The sequence below is a fragment of the Cervus elaphus genome, chromosome 18, assembly GCF_910594005.1.
Source record: "Cervus elaphus chromosome 18, mCerEla1.1, whole genome shotgun sequence".
NCBI lineage: Eukaryota > Metazoa > Chordata > Mammalia > Artiodactyla > Cervidae > Cervus > Cervus elaphus.
In genome coordinates this window covers 51,986,874-52,006,684 of record NC_057832.1, presented here as the reverse complement: position 1 = coordinate 52,006,684, position 19,811 = coordinate 51,986,874, and the positions used below count along the sequence as shown (strand labels likewise).

The following is a 19,811-nucleotide window of genomic DNA, read 5'->3' as shown; positions in this document are numbered from 1 at the left end:
GTAATATGAAGCAAAACCCCCAAATTTCATTTTCATTAACCTTGAATTGATGGTCTGGACATATTAATAATGGTATTATTACATGAAATAATGAAGTTTGATCACCAACCACAGATTCATTTTAAAAATGACTCAGTTTCCAAAAATAGTTCACTTGTCCCATAAGAAGTTACCTGGTATATTTTAAGCCACATGTCCTAATTTTAAATTGGCCACTTTAACTATGGGGTGAGAAAACCCAGGGGACACAATTTGATTCTTACCACTACTTCACCATTAATCCTGCATCTACTTTCTTAAAACTAATTCCAAGTTCATTCCTCATATATGTATGCTTTTGCTGTAGTTTCGATTACTTATTGTAAGGGAGTGAAGTTGTTAGATGCTTGTGTTTAGTCCACTCTTTGTTTTTGGGGGGTTTTTTGGCTGTGCTGGGTGGCATGTGGAATCCTAGTTCACAGACCAGGAATCAAACTCACGTCCTCCGCACTGGAAGCATGGAGTCTTAACCACTGGAACCCAGAGAAGCCCCCACCATTCTTTTCCCTGGTAGTTTCAAATATTTAAATCTTAAGTTGTTCTTCATTAAATCATTTGAACATCATTGTTTATATATTCTCACCATTTAATTTCCTGTGATGATCTGGTCCTAGAAGAGTCCAAAGTAACTTGTCAAATACGTCAGAACAAGGAAAAAGTCATTTTAGAGTGAGAAATTACCACTAGGACTAGAAGGCAAGCATGAAAATATATTTGATAATCCATATGGCTTGACTGTAGGGTATATGTGGATGGCAGATTGGAGTGGGTAGTTAAGAGGTCGTGTGTGGAAGAAGACAGAGATGATGGATGCAGCAGCAGCAGCAGCTGGTTATAAAAACAATGAATCTGTGATCAGGTTGTAAAGGAAGGGTCTTTTGTAAACTATGCTGATACAACTCTTTTGTTAGGTAATAGGAAATTAATAGAGATTTTTAAGAAGAGAAACATGAAGTCAGTAGTTTAGACAGATAAATGGTGAAAGTGAAGAAGTAATAAGAGACCGTTAGAGTAGCCCTGGTAATAGATGATATGAGCTTGCACTAAGCCTGTGGTAGTGGGGCCAGGGACAGGTTATATAAGAGATGTTTTGCCCGTGTGACAGATAGACTATATTAATTTATTCCTTCATGTTTATTGAATGGTTTCCATGTGCCAGGAATAGAATTGGTGATGGTGAGAAAGGGAAGAAGACAAAGATGCCAGGGTTCCTTGCTTAAGTACCAAGTTGAGTAGATAGTAAATGAATAGTAGATTAGAGGAGGGAAAATGCATTTTAGCTTTGTTTTTCCCTGGAGGTAGTTGTCACAGATTCACAGAAAAGCTTAAGCTTGGTCCTATATTTTCTGTTTAGTATCTTGATTTTATGAAAAGAATTGAAACTGAATGTCTTCCCTTTACTTCCGTCTGTTAGAAATAACAGAAGTAAAATTGCAGCTGTTGTTAGTTTAGCATCCTATTTTAGAATATTTAAATTTTGCTTTTCAGTTGAGTCATTAACTTAAAAGATTGTCATTAGTACATAAAAAATAAGTACTGAAAAGTAAATTTAGGGATTTGTGAGTAAAAATGAAGTTCAGTCAGTTCAGTTCGGTTGCTCAGTTGTGTCTGACTCTTTGGGACCCCATGGCCTGAAGCACACCAGGCTTCCCTGTTCATCACCAACTCCTGGAGCTTGCTCAAACCCACGTCCATCGAGTTGGTAATGCCATCCAACCATCTTGTCCTCTCTTGTCCCCTTCTCCTCCTACCTTCAGTCTTCCCAGCATCAGGATCTTTTCCGTTGAGTCAGGTCTTCGCATCAGGTGGCCAAATATCGGAGCTTAAGCTTTAGCATCAGTCCTTCCAGTGAATATTCAGGACTGATTTCCTTTAGGATGGACTGATTTGATCTCCTTGCTGAACAAGGGACTATCAAGAGTCTTCTCCAACACCACAGTTCAAAAGCATAAATTCTTCTGTGCTCAGCTTTCTTTATGGTCCAACTCTCATATCCATACATGACTACTGGAAAAACCATAGCTTTGACTATAGAATCACATAATTTTCCTTCGCTGAAACCGAATGAAAATAGGAAAAAGTGAGTGCGGGGAGAGGAGAGGGCAACAAAATGGAATAGAATCTGGAAAAAGAGGTATGTGCAACCTTATGCCAAATACTTCAGAAAATAGAGACCAGAAAAGAAGGAGAAAATACTAGATGTATCTGTCAAGGTTTATAATTCCAGCCCCATGTCCAAGAAGCCAGACTAAGGAAAGATAAGGTCTATAAAACATGAAGTATTCTCACTAATTCTCTTCAGGGAGCAAATCTAAGGGATGAGTTAGGGAGCAAAAAATCAACAAAAAATCCCTAAAGACCCTCACATACTGTTTCTGAGCCTCACACTGTCCATGACCATTGACATTCTGAAACATACTCTGGTTAAGGGTAAGAAGCAAAACCCATGAAGACGAATAGGACAGTCCCCGATGGGGCATGGGTCCTGGTAGAGGGTACTAAATGACGTTTCAGCAGTGGCTGTTCTCAGTTCAGGCTTTCCTGACCATTGATGGATTATAGAAAAAAAGATTAAAACAGCACTGTCCAGTTCTCAAACTGAAGTTTGTGTGTGCTGTGTGCATGCACATGTATGCACAGAAATAAAAGTGGTCCTGGATAAGAAGGATGTTGAAATTGTCAAAGAGAACCTATTGGATAACAGAATAAGTAAGAGCTTCAGTGTAGCACTCCCCATGTTAAACATAATCAAGAGTTTATTTTTAATGACAATGGCAACTCTACAAATACACTACAGGGAAAAAAAAAAAAGACCATGAACAAAACAATACGACTATCCTACATTAGCATAACTTGTATTCCCAAAATAGAAACTCCAACAAATGGAACAGAAAAAGATTTAAGGAAAAAAAAGGAAAAAATTTATGAGATTAAAAAACTAACACTTGCAGGTTGAAAGACTCTAAAGAGCAGAAAAAATTTCATGAAACAATGAAAAAATGACTACACCCTCGTAGTTTTTAACTTCAGAAATAAGCAGAGAATTATTTTGGAATCCTGGCCAAAATGAAAATCTGACTTACATGGGGAGGTGGGAGGCAGGGATCTAACTGCAAACTTCTCAGTTATACATAGACAGTTCCAAAAGACAAGCCAACAACATTTACAAAGTTTTGATGGCCAAAAAAAATAGAAAAAAATTAATTGTGTATCAAAACTATTATATACAACTTAGATTTGGTTTGGCTGCTAATGATAGTTGCTAAAGCTGTAAGGATTTATAATATTAGATACAAGAAGTATGGAGGCAGGCAGTCCCGAACTGGTATGGTGGCTCCACTAGGCAGCCTAGGTTCCTTCTTGTCTGTGAATATACCCAGCTTCTGTCTCAAGGCCACTGTCCATGCTGCTTCCTGTTGCTTTGGCCATTAGAGCAGCATTCCAAGGAGCAGGAAATAGAAGGGGGGAAAGAACAAACGGTTTTCTCCAACTGAGATTTCTTTAAGGGGCTTAACTTGGAAGTTGTACCTAACACCTCTTGTGTCTGGACCAGAACACAATCATAGCCACACCTGGCTTAGGAAAGGTCTTTATCTTGGGCAACATTGTGCTCAGCAAAATTTTGCAAAAGGAAGAGGAAGCTGGAATAATGAGAGTCAGCTGGCAGTCTCTGGTGATTTTTATTTTTTTTAACAGACATTGTCTTCTTTATCAACCATTTCTTCTCATTTGATCTTGATTTCTGTCTCTTCCACTCCATTTGAATTGCTTCTATGATTAATTCTAACTTCTGTTTTGTTTAATCCAGTGATCTCTTAGCAGCCTACTCTTCTGTAAAAGACCCTCCTCTCTTGGCCCCTCTTTTTTCGATTCTCTGAATAGTAGTAGACTTGAGGCTGAACCCTTCTCTAATTATAATCTTCTTAGTTGATATGGCAGTCACATGATTTTATTGAAATCATTTCTGAAAGGCACAGGTGTTTTGTTTAGTTTTGACCTAAACCTGTATAGCCTACCTCTGATTTTTCCCCCAATATAGCTAAAGCTTCTTTTTATTTTTCATCAGGTGGATCTTTTTCTTTTTTATGCAGCTTTATTTTTGGTTGCACTGGGTCTTTGTTGCTGCATGGGCCTTTCTCTAGTTGGGATGAGCAGGGGCTACTCTCCGTTGTGGTGCATGGGCTTCTCACTGCAGTAGCTTCTCTCTTTGTGGAGCCCAGGCCAGGGCGCCTCTGCTCAGTAGTTTGTGGTACATGGGCTTAGTTGCCCTGCGACATGTGGGATCTTCCTGGACCAGGGATCGAACCCATGTCTCTTGTATTGGCAGGTGGATTCTTTACCACTGAGCCACCAGGGAAGACCTCCCCCCCGGCCCTGATTTTAAATGTTGGCTGTGTATTTGTGACTTTTATACCCATATTTCTATCCCTCATCTTTATCTTGAGCTCAGACTCAAGGATCTAAGTACTTGTTGGACATCTTTATTTTTTTGTCTACTAGGTACTGTCCCCTTAACAAGCCTAAATCAAATTTTTTGTGTTACTCTCATAAACCTTTTTTTTTTTTTTTTTTATGGGAGTCCAACTCAGAAAAATGGTTCAAACCAAATATTTAGATTTCTTTCCCTTATTCTTCCCTCCATTCTGCCCCAAACTAGTCCATTCCTATATCTTGTTGATTTTACCTATAAATAAAATTCAGAACTGCACACCCATTGCCATCCCTACTGCTTGCATCTGAGCCCAGCATACTGCAGCTTCTGTGTGAGACTGACTTTCTTAACTAGCCTTGCTGTTTCTAGTCTTGAGTTCTTCAGTCCATTCCTTTCTCTTCACAGCTCTGACTGGTCTTTGCAAGTTAGATTATCACTGCTTTGCTGAAGTCACTTCAGTGGCTTCCTATCTTTATAATAAAATTATTTGCTGTGATGTCTGAGACCCTATGAAAAGGCTCTTATCTCCCTTTCATATTTCATCTTGAGCCACTGTCATCTGTGTCCATTATGCTTGTATCACACAGGCCTCCTTTCTGCTTCTTAAAAATTCTAAGCTCCTTCTTACCTCAGGGTCTTTGTGCTTACTGCTGTTCCCTCTGCTCAGGACGTCCTCCCTCCATTCTTAGCCTGTCTGTCCTCATCCTTCAGGTCTCAATTTACATGTCATCTCAGAGGGGACTTCTTTGGCTATCTTTTCCAAAAGTGCTGCACTCCATCCCAACTGTATCTCCCTGTTTACTTCCTTCATAGTGCCACCTAAACACAAAATTATCTTGACGCTAATTTATCTCGTCCTGCTGGTACTTTATCTTCTCTCTCTGTGCTGTAGTTTGCTTCATGGCGGGGACCTTGGTTTCTGTTTACTCTCATGTTCTGAGTTCCTGCCGCGGTGCAATTTTAGTGCTTAGTCAGATACTGGCTGAAACATCTCTCAAGTAGAGTTTTTCAGATTTTATTCATGGTATTTTTAGTGAGTAATTTTTGATCTCTAAATACTTTTTGAAGTTCTGTTAAATCCTTAAAACATTGGATTATCATTTCATGCATTATCATTTTGATAATGGAGTACCTGGAACACTAAGTTAGTATTTTAGTAGACACCTCTAATAACATATTCATATTTGAATGGAGTCTGAACAGTTCATGTAAAAAAGTTTCTTGTGAGTAAATGAGGAAGTTAAACTATTTAGATCATATTTCATTGTTGACTTCTCCAAATGGCACAACAGTTAAACATGACAATTACTTACCCAGTACACTGTCAAATGAGTATTCAAAGGACCTCCTAAGTATTTAAAAAAAAAAAAAAGAAAGCCCAAAGGAATGCTATCAGTAGAGATTTCGTAGGTATGTGCTAAAGTTAAGAAGCTACTTTAAAGGACATGCAGGGTGGGTTGGTTATACACATCAGAAAGTTCTACAGAGGGTATTCTGGGTATTAAGATTATAACTCTAGGGATTCTCTTAGATTTCACAATAGTGCAGCATGTTTTTGTAAATACAGATTTAGAAGTTGTTCAGTCACCCAGTTTTGTCCCGACTTTTTGTGACCCCAAGAACTGCAGCATGCCAGGCCTCCCTGTCACTCACCATCTCCCAAAGTTTGCCCCAAGTTCATATTCATTGCATCAGTGATGCCATCCAGCCATCTCATCCTTGGACGTCCTCTTCTCCTTGTGCCCTCAGTCTTTCCCAGCGTCAGGGACTTTCCCAATGAGTTGGCTGTTCACATCAGGTGACCAAAATACTGGAGCTTCAGCTTTAGTCCTTCTAGTGAGTTCAGGGTTGTTTTCCTTTAAGGTTGACTGATCTGATCTCCTTACTGTCCAAGGAACTCTCAGGAGTCTTCTCCAGCACCACAGTTCGAAGGCATCAGTTCTTTGGCTCTCTGCCTTCCTTCTTTATGGTCCAGGTCTCACAACTATATGTGGCCACTGGTAAGACCATAGCCTTGACTATATGGACTTCTGTCAGCGAAGTGATGTCTCTGCTTTTCAACACACTGTCTCCGTTTGTCATAGCTTTCCTGCCAAGAAGCAATTGTCTTCTGATTTCATGGCTGCAGTCACCGTCTCCAGTGATTTTGAAGCCTAAGAAGAGGAAATCTGTCACTGCTTCTGCCTTTTCCTTTTCTATTTGCCATGAAATAATGGGGCTGGATGATGTGATCTTAGTTTGTTGAATGTTGAGTTTTAAGCCAGCTTTTCCACTCTCCTCCTTCACCCTCACAAAGAGGTTCTTTAGTTCCTCTTTGCTTTTTGCCTAGAATGGTATCATCCACTTATCTGAGGTGGTTGTTGTTTCTCCCACCTATCTTGATTCCAGCTTGTAACTCATCCAGCCTGACCTTTCTCAAGATGTACTCAGCGTGTAAGTTAAATAAACAGGGTGACAGCAGACAGCCCTGTCATATTCCTCTCTCAATCCTGAACCAGTTAGTTGTTCCATACAGGGTTCTAACTGTTGCTCCTTGACCCACATACACGTTTCTCAGAATCAGGTAAGGTGGTCTGGTATTCCCATCGCTGTAAGAGCTCTCTACAGTTTGTTATGATTAACACAGTCAAAGACTTTAGTGTAATTGATGAAACAGAGGTAGATGGTTTTCTGAAATTCACTTGCTTTTCTCTATGATTCAGTGAATGTTGACAATTTGCTTTGATCTCTGGTTCCTCTGCCTTTTCTAAACCCAACTTGGTCGTTCGGAAATTCTTGGTTCTTGTAGTGCTGAAGCCTAGCATGCGAGATTTTAAGCATGACCTTACTAGCATGGGAGATGAGTGCAGCTGTCTGATGCTTTGAGCATTCTTTGGTACTGCCCTTCTTGGGAACTGGGATGAAGATTGACTTTTTCCTGACCCGTGGCCGCTGCTGGGTCTTCCAGATTTGCTGGAAAAGACTGTAATTTTTCTTAGGTTAGGCGTTATCCGCTAGCCCCCAAAACATGAACTGTGTGGTGTTTCCTTGAAGGAAGATAAAAATTTCAAATACTCCTTTTATGAACTGATATAATAGAAAGTGTGTACCTTTTGGACTTCTTTTTGCATTGTTTTTTTCTATCCTAAGATTGAAAACAATTTTTAAAATATAGTTTCTGATGTTTATTCTTCACAACATTTCCATGAAATAAAGTTCTGTTCCAAATGAATTATTTTGTAAGTTTTCAAGAAGCTGTAGCAATGTGTAGGTCACATGATTAGAACATAGCCAGCCTGAAACTAGTAGAAGTTTTCCTTCTGTCCACACCACATTCCTTCTACCAGAATTTCACTTGTTTCCTAAGTTCAGTATCAGTATGAAAAAATTTGGTTTGCACATTAGTGTTTATTATTTTTTTAAAGAGAAAACTGCCTTGTTCCTAGTTTCTGAAATCTAAAAATTACCTATTTTAGCCTTGGAGGATGCAGCTGAATTATATTTAACTATAGAATTGTACTTCATAGATTTGCAAATCATTATTTATTTGTTGATTGATATATCAGTTAATAAACCAGCTATATTAATTATGCTTCACTATAGTTTTGTACCTTTTACTATTAGGGAAAGCGTTTCTCTGTTTATATGCGTGTTGAGGTAGTGCAGGAGTTTGACAGGTAGAGTTTTTAATTTCGGCCTGTCTACTAAAAATTGTCCCTCTCCATCTGACACTACAAGAATGAAGTTGTTAGCCACTGACCTTCAACACACCCTGAGAGGAATTCAGGGTGGGGATCTGGAATGAGGCACTCTGTGCTCTTGGAGAAACTGGCAGTACAGGCCTTCAGATAGTTAGATAACTTTGAGATTTTATGAGCCCAATTTCTTTTATATTCTCACATCTGGAAAAAATCATTAGCAGAGACATCTGCTCCTCATGACTAGCAACAGTCTTCTTGTGATCAGCAGCAGCCTTCTGCCAAAATGTGTGACTAACTGCTCATATCCCCCTGCACTAAAATTACATACATACCAACCTTGCCTCCTACCTCTTCAGAGCTACCTGAAAGGCTGTCTTTCGGTTGTTGGCCTCATTTTACCCAAATAAAACTTAACTGACAGCTCTTATGTGGTTCCTTTTTTTTTTTTTTAAAAGTCAACAGGCCCTTAAATTCATTCATCTGTGATGGTACTTGGGTTGGCAGATATCTGTTTAATCTGGTTTGTAAACATTTGTGTTTATTATATATAAAAGGGTATCAGAGAGTTCAGAGGTAATAAACACTTGCTTTAAAAGAACTTACAGGGTACTTCCCTGGTGGTCCAGTGGCTGAGACTTTTTATATTATATATAAAAAGGTATGGCAGAGTTCAGAAGTAATAAACTTGCTTTAAAAGAACTTACAAGGGACTTCCCTGGTGGTCCAGTGGCTAAGACTCCATGTTCCCAAAGCAAGGGGCCTGGGTTTGATCCTTGGTCAGGGAACTAGATCCCACATGACACTATTGAAGATCCTGCATGCCACAGCTAAGACCTGGCATAGACTAATAAATAAATATTAAAACAAACAAAAAAACTGCAGATAGTGGTAGGGGCATGTGTAGGCAAGTATACAAAAGTCTATACAAAACAGAACATATTAAGTGTGATAGGAATACAGAACAGGATGAGAAATATTTAAAATGGAGGAATTTGGGAGAAACTTGTAGAGAAAGAGGAATTTAGAAGACCTTCTTGAAATCTTCGTTGTTTGGAAAGAGAAGAAGTGTTAATTTTGGCAGAGAGGTAGAAAAGTGGAGGAAGTATGGTATGATTGAAACAGATGTGTGAGAAGATGGTGAGCAATAATGTTGGGTAAGTAGGGTAGTGTGAGATTTTAGAGGGTCTAAATACAGTTCTAAGTGCAGTGGGGAGTGACGGTAGGTTGTTGAATAGCATAACAATGAGGTCCCAAATATGTATCATTGACTTAGATAGTATTAATATTTTGTGGTGTGTTAGTAAAGGGTTACATCATTAATGCATTTTTGTAGACTCTGACATCAGTTCAGTTGAGTCGCACCGTCAGTCGTGTCTGACTCTTTGCGACCCCGTGAACCGCAGCACGCCAGGCCTCCCTGTCCATCACCAACTCCTGGAGTCCACCCAAACATATGTCCATTGAGTTGGTGATACCATCCAACCATCTCGTCCTCTGTCTCTTTGCGACCCCATGAACCGCAGCACGCCAGGCCTCCCTGTCCATCACCAACTCCTGGAGTCCACCCAAACATATGTCCATTGAGTTGGTGATACCATCCAACCATCTCGTCCTCTGTCGTCCCCTTCTCCTCCTGCCCTTAATCTTTCCCACATCAGGGTCTTTTCAAATGAGTCAGCTCCCTGCATCAGGTGGCCCAAGTATTGGAGTTTCAGCTTCAACATCAGTCCTTCCAATGAACACCCAGGACTGATCTCCTTTAGGATGGACTGGGTGGACCTCCTTGCAGTCCAAGGGATTCTCAAGAGTCTTCTCCAACACCACAGTTCAAAAGCATCAATTCTTCGGTGCTCAGCTTTCTTTATAGTCCAACTCTCACATCCATACATGACTACTGGAAAAACCATAGCTTTGACTAGATGGACCTTTGTTGACAAAGTAATGTCTCTGCTTTTTAATAAGCTGTCTAGGTTGGTCATAACTTTGACACAGTAAAGAGTTATTTCAGATGCTATGACAAGATATGGTGACTAAAGCAGCTTCAAGGAGAGAATTAACTCAGGGTAATTGCCTGTGGCAATATGTGAATGTTATGCCTATGCTTAGCTCTGTTTTCATAATTGGATTATTTTTATATCTTAATACCATCTTTCTATCAGGTCATTTGCTCAGAAATTAAAATCCTCTTAAAATCCTGTGTTTAAGGTACTCAATAAGTATAATATTCTCCTTTTTTCTGTAAATTAAACTTAGTGTCATAATTTAGCATATAAAGTTATTTAGCACAAACTATCATGGTAAAAGAGATCTCTTCCTGGACAGTCAGAATCAAAGTAGTTGGAAAAGCTTTATAAACAATCTTCATTATTAATGAAATTGTTTGTTGACTTATTTCTTGTTTATACTCATGTGTCTTTATGCTTTGTCAGATGTCTGATTCAGGAATGCATCTTAGCATGCTGTAAAACCTGTTTTAAAAATAGATATGAGCCACTCAGTGTCACTGAAAGGTTGTTGACACAGTGGAAAACCTGTTAAATGAATTTGCGGAGCAAAACTTACCTTTACTTGAAGAATGGTTGTGTTTCATTTTTTTTTTTTTTTAAACAAAATTGAAATTTTATTTCCGTAGGTTCATATGAATTTAATTAAAATATTTAGAACATTTTATATACCTAGTGTAATGTTGTAGTTGATTTTTGAAATTTATTTCCAAGGATAGCGTGGTATAAACCAAAGCATATTAAAAAATACTTTTCACATAATTTTATTTGAACCAGGTACTGTTTTCCTAACTTGCATCGAAGCATTTTTCTTAAAAAAAAAAAACAAAAAACTATTTTATATGTGACAATTTAAATATTTTTCAAATGTATTAAATATCTCATATTTAGTAGATTGAATAAAAAAATTCTTTCACATTTTGTATATGAAATATATGTTATTTATACCTGTGGGACATTAGGAAAAAGGATTTTTACTTTGGTAGATAATGTGGAATTTTCATCAGTAAAGGTTGGCTGAGATTAAAGGACAGTAAAGTGAAAAATTGATATTGTCATACTTTTTGTAGCAGTCTTAACAGACAGTTGCAGTGACTGTGTAATATATTTTAATGAATAGTCTGCTGACAGAATCAAGGGAAAACCTCTAGGACAAAATGTGGTTACAATTAATGAAGTATTCCCAGAGACCTCCAGGAAAAAACAAAGGGGAGATTTTCCTCCCAAAACCTTGGTAAGAGAAATGAAGGTAGTCACATTTGACTGAGGAAGTTCACTTTGTGAACAAAGGATGTGAACTTTGAAGTCTCTCAATAGTTGGTGTGTATATAGTTGAGAGTTGACATTGCACTCTTAAGATAATTAGGTGGTGATGGTGTTTAGTTGCTCAGTTGTGTCTGACTGTTTTGGAACCCCATGGACTATAACCTGCCAGGCTCCTTTGTCCATGGGATTTCCCAGGCAAGAATTTTATTTTAAATGTCAATAAAAAGTGATTGAACTTTGTTTTCCTTCTTTAAACTGATTGCCATGTTTAAAAAAAAAATGAACTATTAATACTCCCTAGTTACTGAATTGGGGAACTTTAGAATATAAAATAATATAATTATAATTGAGCATCTATATGTATTAGACATCAGAAAGCATTTTATGTTATTGTATTATTTATTAGTCACAAGAATCTTATAGAGGATAGATAGGTATAGTTGTTCCTATTTTATAAATATAAGAAACTAGGTCATAGAGGTGAATGACCTCTTCAATAGTAAGTATTAGCTAGTGGAGCCGTTTGAATCCTTGTCTTTTGACTCTGTGCTCCTCTTCTCATGATATGTGGGAATTTTTGAGGTTTTCACAACATGGTTTACTTGAATTTGATCAATTAAAGATACAGTCAGTATCTTAGGAAAGGTAATAAATAATCTGGTTTCTAACAGTATCAGAAATATAGGCAGTCACAACGTCGTAAATCAACTATTTCAGTAAAAGTTAAAAAAAATTACAGGCAGTAAATAAATTCTGCCTTAAATTTTAGAAGTTGATCTGACTATTTGAACTTGTTGGTAATTATTGTCATTATATTTGAATCATTATACGCTGCTAAAAATGGAGTATAAAACCTCTGGTATTTTGTTTCCTCTGGGTGAACTTTGGCCATTGCAGATCTGCATGTGCCAGGATTGGCTGAGGAGGGTGCTCTCGACTCAGAATTTCCTTGAGATCCTGTTTGGCCTTGGATGATCCCAATTTGTAAAATGAATTCTGGGGCCAGTATCTGCATTTGAAACTGTCTCGGCTCATCAGAGTCGGACATGACTGAAGTGACTTAGCAGCAGCAGCAGGCTCATTCTTAACACCTGCCAGAGGTACCCTCCTGTGCCAGTGTGGTATTAAAAACTGGAAAACGATTTCAGAGGTTACTGGAATCAGTCTGGAATTAATTTTCTCTAGGGGTAAGGAACTGTTAAGTTTAGTATCCAGAAGATGCTTATAAAATTGTCTGTGATGAATTTTTAAATATTAGCAAACTGATATCCGAAAAGTCCTTAATATTAGTTATTCCTGTGTAATTAACTCTAATATTTGCTTAGTATTTAACATACATTAATTAGGTTTCTCCAGCTATTTGATTTCATTTCAACTTTTTGTAACCAAATATCAGGGAAAATTAAATGTGATTATAAATTTTGGCATCTCTGTCAAGCTATCCATTAGCAGCAGTAATTGATGCTAGTTCCTAGATAGAAGCTAAAACACAACTGATCTGTTACAGAGTGAATGGATTGATTCCTATCGTGTGTGAATTTATAAATGAAAAATTTCTTGTATAACCTGGAAAATTCTGAAATTTATTTAAATGATATTTAAAAAATCAACTATTTTATAAGAAATTTTAAATGTTCTATTCATGTAGAAAGATCCTTCTTTTATTATGGCAACTGACTTTTTGTTTACCTAAGAGAACCTGTTGCTAAAATAGTAATGAGGAAGGGTGTAATGTAAGTACAGTCATACACCCCTTGCTCTGCAGGTAACCAGGGTGCTGTGTATGCGTGTTGTTCAGTCTCCTTTTAGAAGGTGGAAGTCAAGAAGTCCTTTGTTTTTCTCTCTCTTGCACAGCCTAACATGACAAATGTGTGATTTCAGTGGAATAAATGGCGTCCAAAGTCACAGATGCTATTGTGTGGTATCAAAAGAAGGTAAGTTGACAATCAGAGCTTTTACCTTTTAAATATTTTTATTTTAAAATGCATAGTTTTAAAATTTGATGAATTTGTGTCAGATATTACCTAAAATAAGAAAGGTAATGCTTAAAAATAATTTTCTCTACTTTTTACTCCACATTGTCAGAGTATCTAAATTATTTTCAGTTATAAACCACGTTTCCAGGATTATGAATACAGTTCACATTTTATGAAAGCATTACATTTTTTCTTGCATTAATTTCTTTTGAGAAGAGGTAGGTTGACAGAGCTGTTACAATTTTATAACTATTTTACAAGGGTAACTATAGTTTTAATCTCTTTCTTGTAAGCTACAATTCAACAGCTGAATCTTTTCAGTAAAATAAACCTTTGGAGACTGTATTTTCCAGATTGAAATATTAAAATGTTTATTTTGACATTTTAGGAATAGTTGTTGTAACTACTTAACTAGCTCTGTCATCCTATATGTTTTAAAATAAGCCTTACCAGTTTAATGTTTTCTTTATAAAGTATAAGTTCCAGTGCCTTTTTTTTTTTTTAAGATACTCCTGTTTACTCCTGAAGACTGTTGTTTATACTCTTTAAAATGTATTGTTGTTATATGTGGTATCTTAGACTTTTAACTTATGTAGTGAATTATGTTTGTTTTCACATTTGAAACATTTTTATGCTTTATTCATTAGGTCCCTATTAACAAAGGATAATTAGGTATTTCCCTTTGTATGGGAAAATCAGTCAATTTTAAAATTTAGTAGTAAATAAGTGGTAATTAGCACACTTTAAAGATTAAACAAACCTAAGAATACAGTCTGTCTTTGAATATTTAATTTCTTTCTGGGTAGAACATACCATAGATAATCCAGTATCACATTTTTCTCATGAAGTAGTGAGTTGGAAGTATTGGTGTTGATTACACTATTCAGTCTTGTATGTTTCTATATTAGTGTTAAAGTTACTTTTAAATTTCCAATAAACTTAAAGATGAATTAAAGAAAACTAATTGTTTTTGCAGATAGATCTTTGAAAGCTTTTCTGTTAATTTCTACTTATGAGAGAAATGCTTATCAAAAATTTTATCTGACTTTTTATGTGCAAACATTTCAAACTTCACTAAAGATCATTTGTAGAATGTATTAGCTTAACTGACCTCTTTTAAGATCAGAGAGTTTGAAATATTATATTCACATTCAGTAAGCACAGTAACACCCTTCTTATCTGAGGGTCTAACAGCTTTGGATGTGTGTTAGTCGCTCAGTTGTGTCCGACTCTTGCGACCCCATGGACCACAGCCTACTAGGCTCCCCTGTTCATGGAACTCTCCAGGCAAGAACACTGGAAAGTGGGTTGCCATTTCCTTCTCCAAAAGCTTTGGATATGTGCAACCAAAAAATTCTCCAGAGCAGCCCTAACAGATAACAAATTATATCTAGCAAACGTAATCACATCAGAATCACCAGAACCATGAACCAGATTTGATCTGCTTGATTGTTTTATTTTGCTTTTAAATTTAATTTTCTTGAAGAATACATAGGAATGCTTTGAAACATCACTTAGTCTTTCAAGGCTTATTTAAAAAAAAGAAAGTACCTGTAAGTACCCTTTCCCATCCTTATCCAACCTCTGAGTTCTGTTCCCAGAGGTAGTTGTTTTAAATTCCTATGCCCTGAATACTTATTTAACCAAAATTTTTAGTCATTGGGAGGATGGAGGTGGGTTAGTGGGGAGAAATCATAAAAAAATGAAAGTCTAATTATACAGTCAAAAATCAATAAGAAATCATCTACAATGTAATATAGTGTGATAATATTTCCTTTCAGTGCAACAGTTTATATTTTTTTTAGTATATGTGCTGCTGAAGCAAGCACAACAGTTTATATTTTTTGCTTGGTTTTTCTAGATCTTGAAAGTCTCTGACAGAACTGAAAAACTTTTGTTATAGTCAGTCACATTGAGGTGTTCTACCAATTTCTTTTTTTCCTTCTTGGGAATGACCTTCCTAGAACCCTCTGTCCACCTGCTGCATTCTTCGCTGGATTGTTCTCAAGTCATGCCTGTCACCTGCCATCTTGGTATTTTCTTTTATCATCAGCCTGAGAGTTCCTTTCACTGCTCTTTAGATCATACAGATTTGTTTTCCTCTTAAATATACTCTAGTAAAAAGAAGTCCTTTCAGAGGTGTTCATGTTTCAGTGAAAAAAGAAGGCTTGAGTACTGAAGCTTGATATTCCTGATTATTTGACAGTGGGCAGATAATTTGATTTTTTTAATCTCATTTCTCTGAATTAACTAGATAATAATTCACAACCTCTTTTCAGTCATGTATCCCTTTGAAATTGTGATGAAATTTCCAGTTTCCAGGTTCTTATTTCCAGAAAAGTGTATGTAAGGAACAAAAAAAATTTTACATCTGATTCAAGCCTCAAATGAAGAAGTCCTGGGTTAGGTGATTTTAAATGTTTTAATATTTTAGCATTCTTTGATTTTGTGTCTGTCATTCAGTAGTTATCCATGTTGTATACTGGGAGGTATCACTATAAATAAAAACCAAGAAATTTCAACTTCATTTTCTTGACTATTTCTTTGCTTGCAACTCACTTTAGAGTCACCTTTTTTACTGGAAAATGATGACATTTTCATAATTTTGTTTTGAGTAATGCAAACAAACTACCCCCAAAGACCAATACTTGATTTATTGACTGCTGTGAACATGAATTCTAATATCAGATGGGAAATTTCCAGAAGAAAAATAAGTACAAATAAATTGGTTTTAAGTATTAAAATGTGTGTTGACGATCTAGGTAAATATCTTGTTAAAAAAACTTTTAATAAATTGCATGGTTTATTTTGAGATTTTAAAAGTTCACTAGTATCTAATTCTAAACTTCATTTTGTACTGTCATAGCCATCTATAGTCATGAATTTGAAAGTTCCTGTTGAAGCAAAGTGATTTTCAATCTTAATTTGGAAGACTAATTTAACCCTCAAGAATGGTAATGGAATAAACCAGAATAGGTTTTGATTAATATTGGGCTTTTGAACTTTTTTTTTTTTTTAATAATACAGTACTTTTCTTTCACATATCTCCTTTCTTGTTCCTGAGTAGATGGGATTATTTTATCTTTCAGAAGGCATCCTAAATAGGGGCTTAAGTTATAGGAGTTCAAAGATAATTGACACACTAAGTATTTCTCTTAAAAAAATATGACCTGTAGAGTTCTATTGTAAATGTGTAGATCATATTATGAGAGAATGAGGTTATGTTTTCAGGAAATGAATATGTAAGAGCAGAGTGGCCCAGATAAAACTCCAAATTTTAAGGAGGCACTAGTGACACTGTATAGAAATAGTAAAATAGTGAACTTACTTTATAGAACTGAGGAAGAACTATATACATCTTGGTTACTGCTTTTATGGAATCAGTAGCCAGCAAGAAAATTTGAATGAATTATGTTTAATAGCTTTTAAATATGAGCCAACAGTGGAATTTATTTAGTAGTTTAAATAAAACTCAGCCTATCTAGCAAAACAAGGGACATTTTTTGTCTTTCAAGCTAAACTATGAAAAGTGGTGAAATGCATCTCAGGGTTGACTGAATTCTAAGACCAGAGCTTCATCAGAGGTGTCTTATCTGCTTTCCTTGAGCTGACTTGTTTCATCCTGCCACGTACATGCAAAAAATTTTTCTTCCTGTAGAAATATGCCCAGAGGTACCTCCACACTCCCTTTAACTCCTTGAGGAGGATGTGTGGAGGACTGGAATACAGTGGGTTTCCTACCAGAACTATTCCCAACCTTTTTCCCTGTTGGAAGAACCTCTACTTTGTTAGGGAATTCATTACAGAGCATTGTGGCCTGGGAGCATGTATCTAGTCTCACAGGGCATGAATCCTGATCAGTCTAAGCCAGTCATGGAAGTCTATTTCCCTTGCCAGTGATTGGCTTAGAAAGAGGCACATATTCTGGCTGATGAGATATGAAAACTTCTGGGGAAAATCTTCCATCTCTTAAAAAGAGACCCAACAATAATAATAGCAAAAGCTATATAACATTTATTATGTACCAGGCATTTTCTAGGTGATATATATATATATATAATTTAACATAAATGAATGAAATGAGATAGAGGGTCTGCTTCCTATCTCTGGATGCTTTGGGTGAAGCTCTGCTGCCTGAAGCTGTTGTAGCAAACTTGCTCCCCAGAGGGGAGCTTGACAACAGGCAGAGTTGAAAGATGGAAAGAACCTGAATTTTTCAGGATTTTTTGAGCCATGGAATTAACTAACTCTGGAAATATCTTACTTTGAAACTTCTTATTGTATGAGATAATATCCCCTCATTTTTTTCAGCTACTTGAAGTTTAATTTCCTTGCAGCTGAAGGCATGCTAAATAATTACCAAGAAATGCTTTCTGATGGTATGTGGTTTCCTGTATAGTCCCTTTTTTTTTCCCTTTGAATGGTTATAGCAGTAGATACAAGATTAACATCTACCAAAATAGAAGTCCTGAGCCTCAGACCAATGGATTTATCATATTTTCTCTTTGAAGTTATTTTTTTTCCTTGAACCATATTCTTACAGAAATCATTAAATCTTTAATGTAATTTTTAAACTACTGTGCCTCATAGTATGATGTGGTTAAAAGAGCATTTGTATTTGATTTTGTGACATTGGTTAGCTTGTAATATTGAGGGTGTTACCTAATCTGTGTGAGCCTAAATTTCTTTTAATCTGAGGAGATTATGCTTCCTCTATGTGCCTGAAAGGGTTGTGAAGCAGTAAATCAACTTTAAATACAGTTTTTAAAAAGCTTTTTATTACTGGTTTATGAATTGTTCAGTAAATATGTAGTATCTTAAAAATGGTTTGAGTTTGAATTTTATTTACAAAGAAGAAAGAAACTATGCTATGCAGTGGTCAGTTCACTCCACCCTGAGGTTATCTTCAGCCCTGACCCTTGAATTGTTTAGCTGATGTTTCCCCTTTTTGTTGAAGCTAGTTCAAATTGGACTGTTACTTGTGAAAGAGTCCCAACTAATGTATAGAGAATATATAAATTTTATTGAGGTATGATACATACTCAGAACCACACAGATTATAATTGATTATATATATTATATATTTATATAGATGTTTACAAACTGAGCAACTGCTTGTGTTCAGGACTGTTTGTATGCTGTTTACAAAATAGGACTCAGATCAAGAAAGAGAATGTTACTAGCTTTCCAAAACCTTCAGGCTCCCTTTTAGTCACAGCCTGACCTTTTTGACCAGTGTATGAGGCAATATGTCTTCATGGTAACCAGAACACAGGTTTTGGGGTTGGCAAAAGATTTTGAATCCTTGTTCTTGAAAGCATGTATGATTCTCGATAAGTTTCGTCTCTGAATTTCACTTTCATGATATATATATATAAACATTGTCCTTTATATTTGCATGCTTGCATGCTAAATTGCTTCAGTCGTGTCCTTTATATTTACTTGAGGATTAATTGATGTCATATGTGAAGTGTTAGCAAAGTGCTCTTCACAGGTAAACCTTCAATGAATGAGAGTTATTTTTGTTATTATTACTTCATATTTATGCACTGATCAGAGGAAGTTCCCCTAACTTATTTCAGAGTGCTTTATTTCATGGAGTCTAGAATTTCTCATGAGGCTAAAAAGATTCTTATTTGTAAATAAGAAACCTGAAATGTCAGTCTTCTGATACCCAGTGTTAGAACAGTGGGTATTTAGTTGATATTTAACACTCATATAACAGAGACATGATTAAGTGTAATTTATAAATCTCAACTTTCTTTGCTTCAGTCACAGCTCATTTTTTCCACCGTTTCCTTTTCAAAGTCACTTTCTTGCCAAAAACAAAGATTTTTCCTAGCAGAAATAGATTGGTTAGTTTAGTTACTGAAATATTTACCTTTTCACTTAGGACTTTTCTCCCCTATTTTGGTCATGAAGTTCTTGAAATTTTCCACTCTCATAGTCTCTCCAGTTTGGGTGCTTCTAAGGTAAATAATTTGAGTTTGAATTCTATTTACAAGGAAGAAGGAAACTATGCAGTAGTCAAAATAGTTTGACTTTAGAGATCATCTAGTTCCTGTTAAACTTTTTGCTTTACCGATAGGGAACCTGATGCCTGTAGATCTAATAACTTGATCATAGTCATGAATTAATGATAAAACCAAAACTCCAGTCTGCTGACTTTCAGCCCACTCTTTTCTCCTGTACTAAGGCTGCTTTGAAAAACACACTGAAGAAACTTTTATAAAACTCATCTGTTGAATGTGAACTTTTTTAAAAAAAACTTTAAAAAAAAGCTTCATTTAATCTGTAGATAAACCTTAATAAAGAATGTTTTATGTTCCCCGACTCCCCTTCCAGCTTTTGTCCTTGCTCATCCCTCTTACTGTTCCTTGGCTTCCAGTTGCCATTGTCTTTCAGTTCATTTCAG

The 19,811-nt window shown here is 36.3% G+C and overlaps 1 protein-coding gene across 4 annotated transcripts in view; it reads left to right on the top strand.

Moving 5' to 3' along the window:
- Window positions 1-19,811, top strand: part of PHTF2 (putative homeodomain transcription factor 2) — a 125,172-nt gene that overhangs the window by 24,987 nt on the left and 80,374 nt on the right. For all 4 annotated transcript variants that reach the window (XM_043871637.1, XM_043871636.1, XM_043871635.1 and 1 more), the window contains exon 2: window positions 13,275-13,354. In XM_043871637.1, coding sequence (XP_043727572.1) covers window positions 13,310-13,354 — 45 coding nt within the window. In that variant the 5' untranslated portion in view covers window positions 13,275-13,309. The remainder of the gene's footprint in view (window positions 1-13,274; window positions 13,355-19,811) is intronic.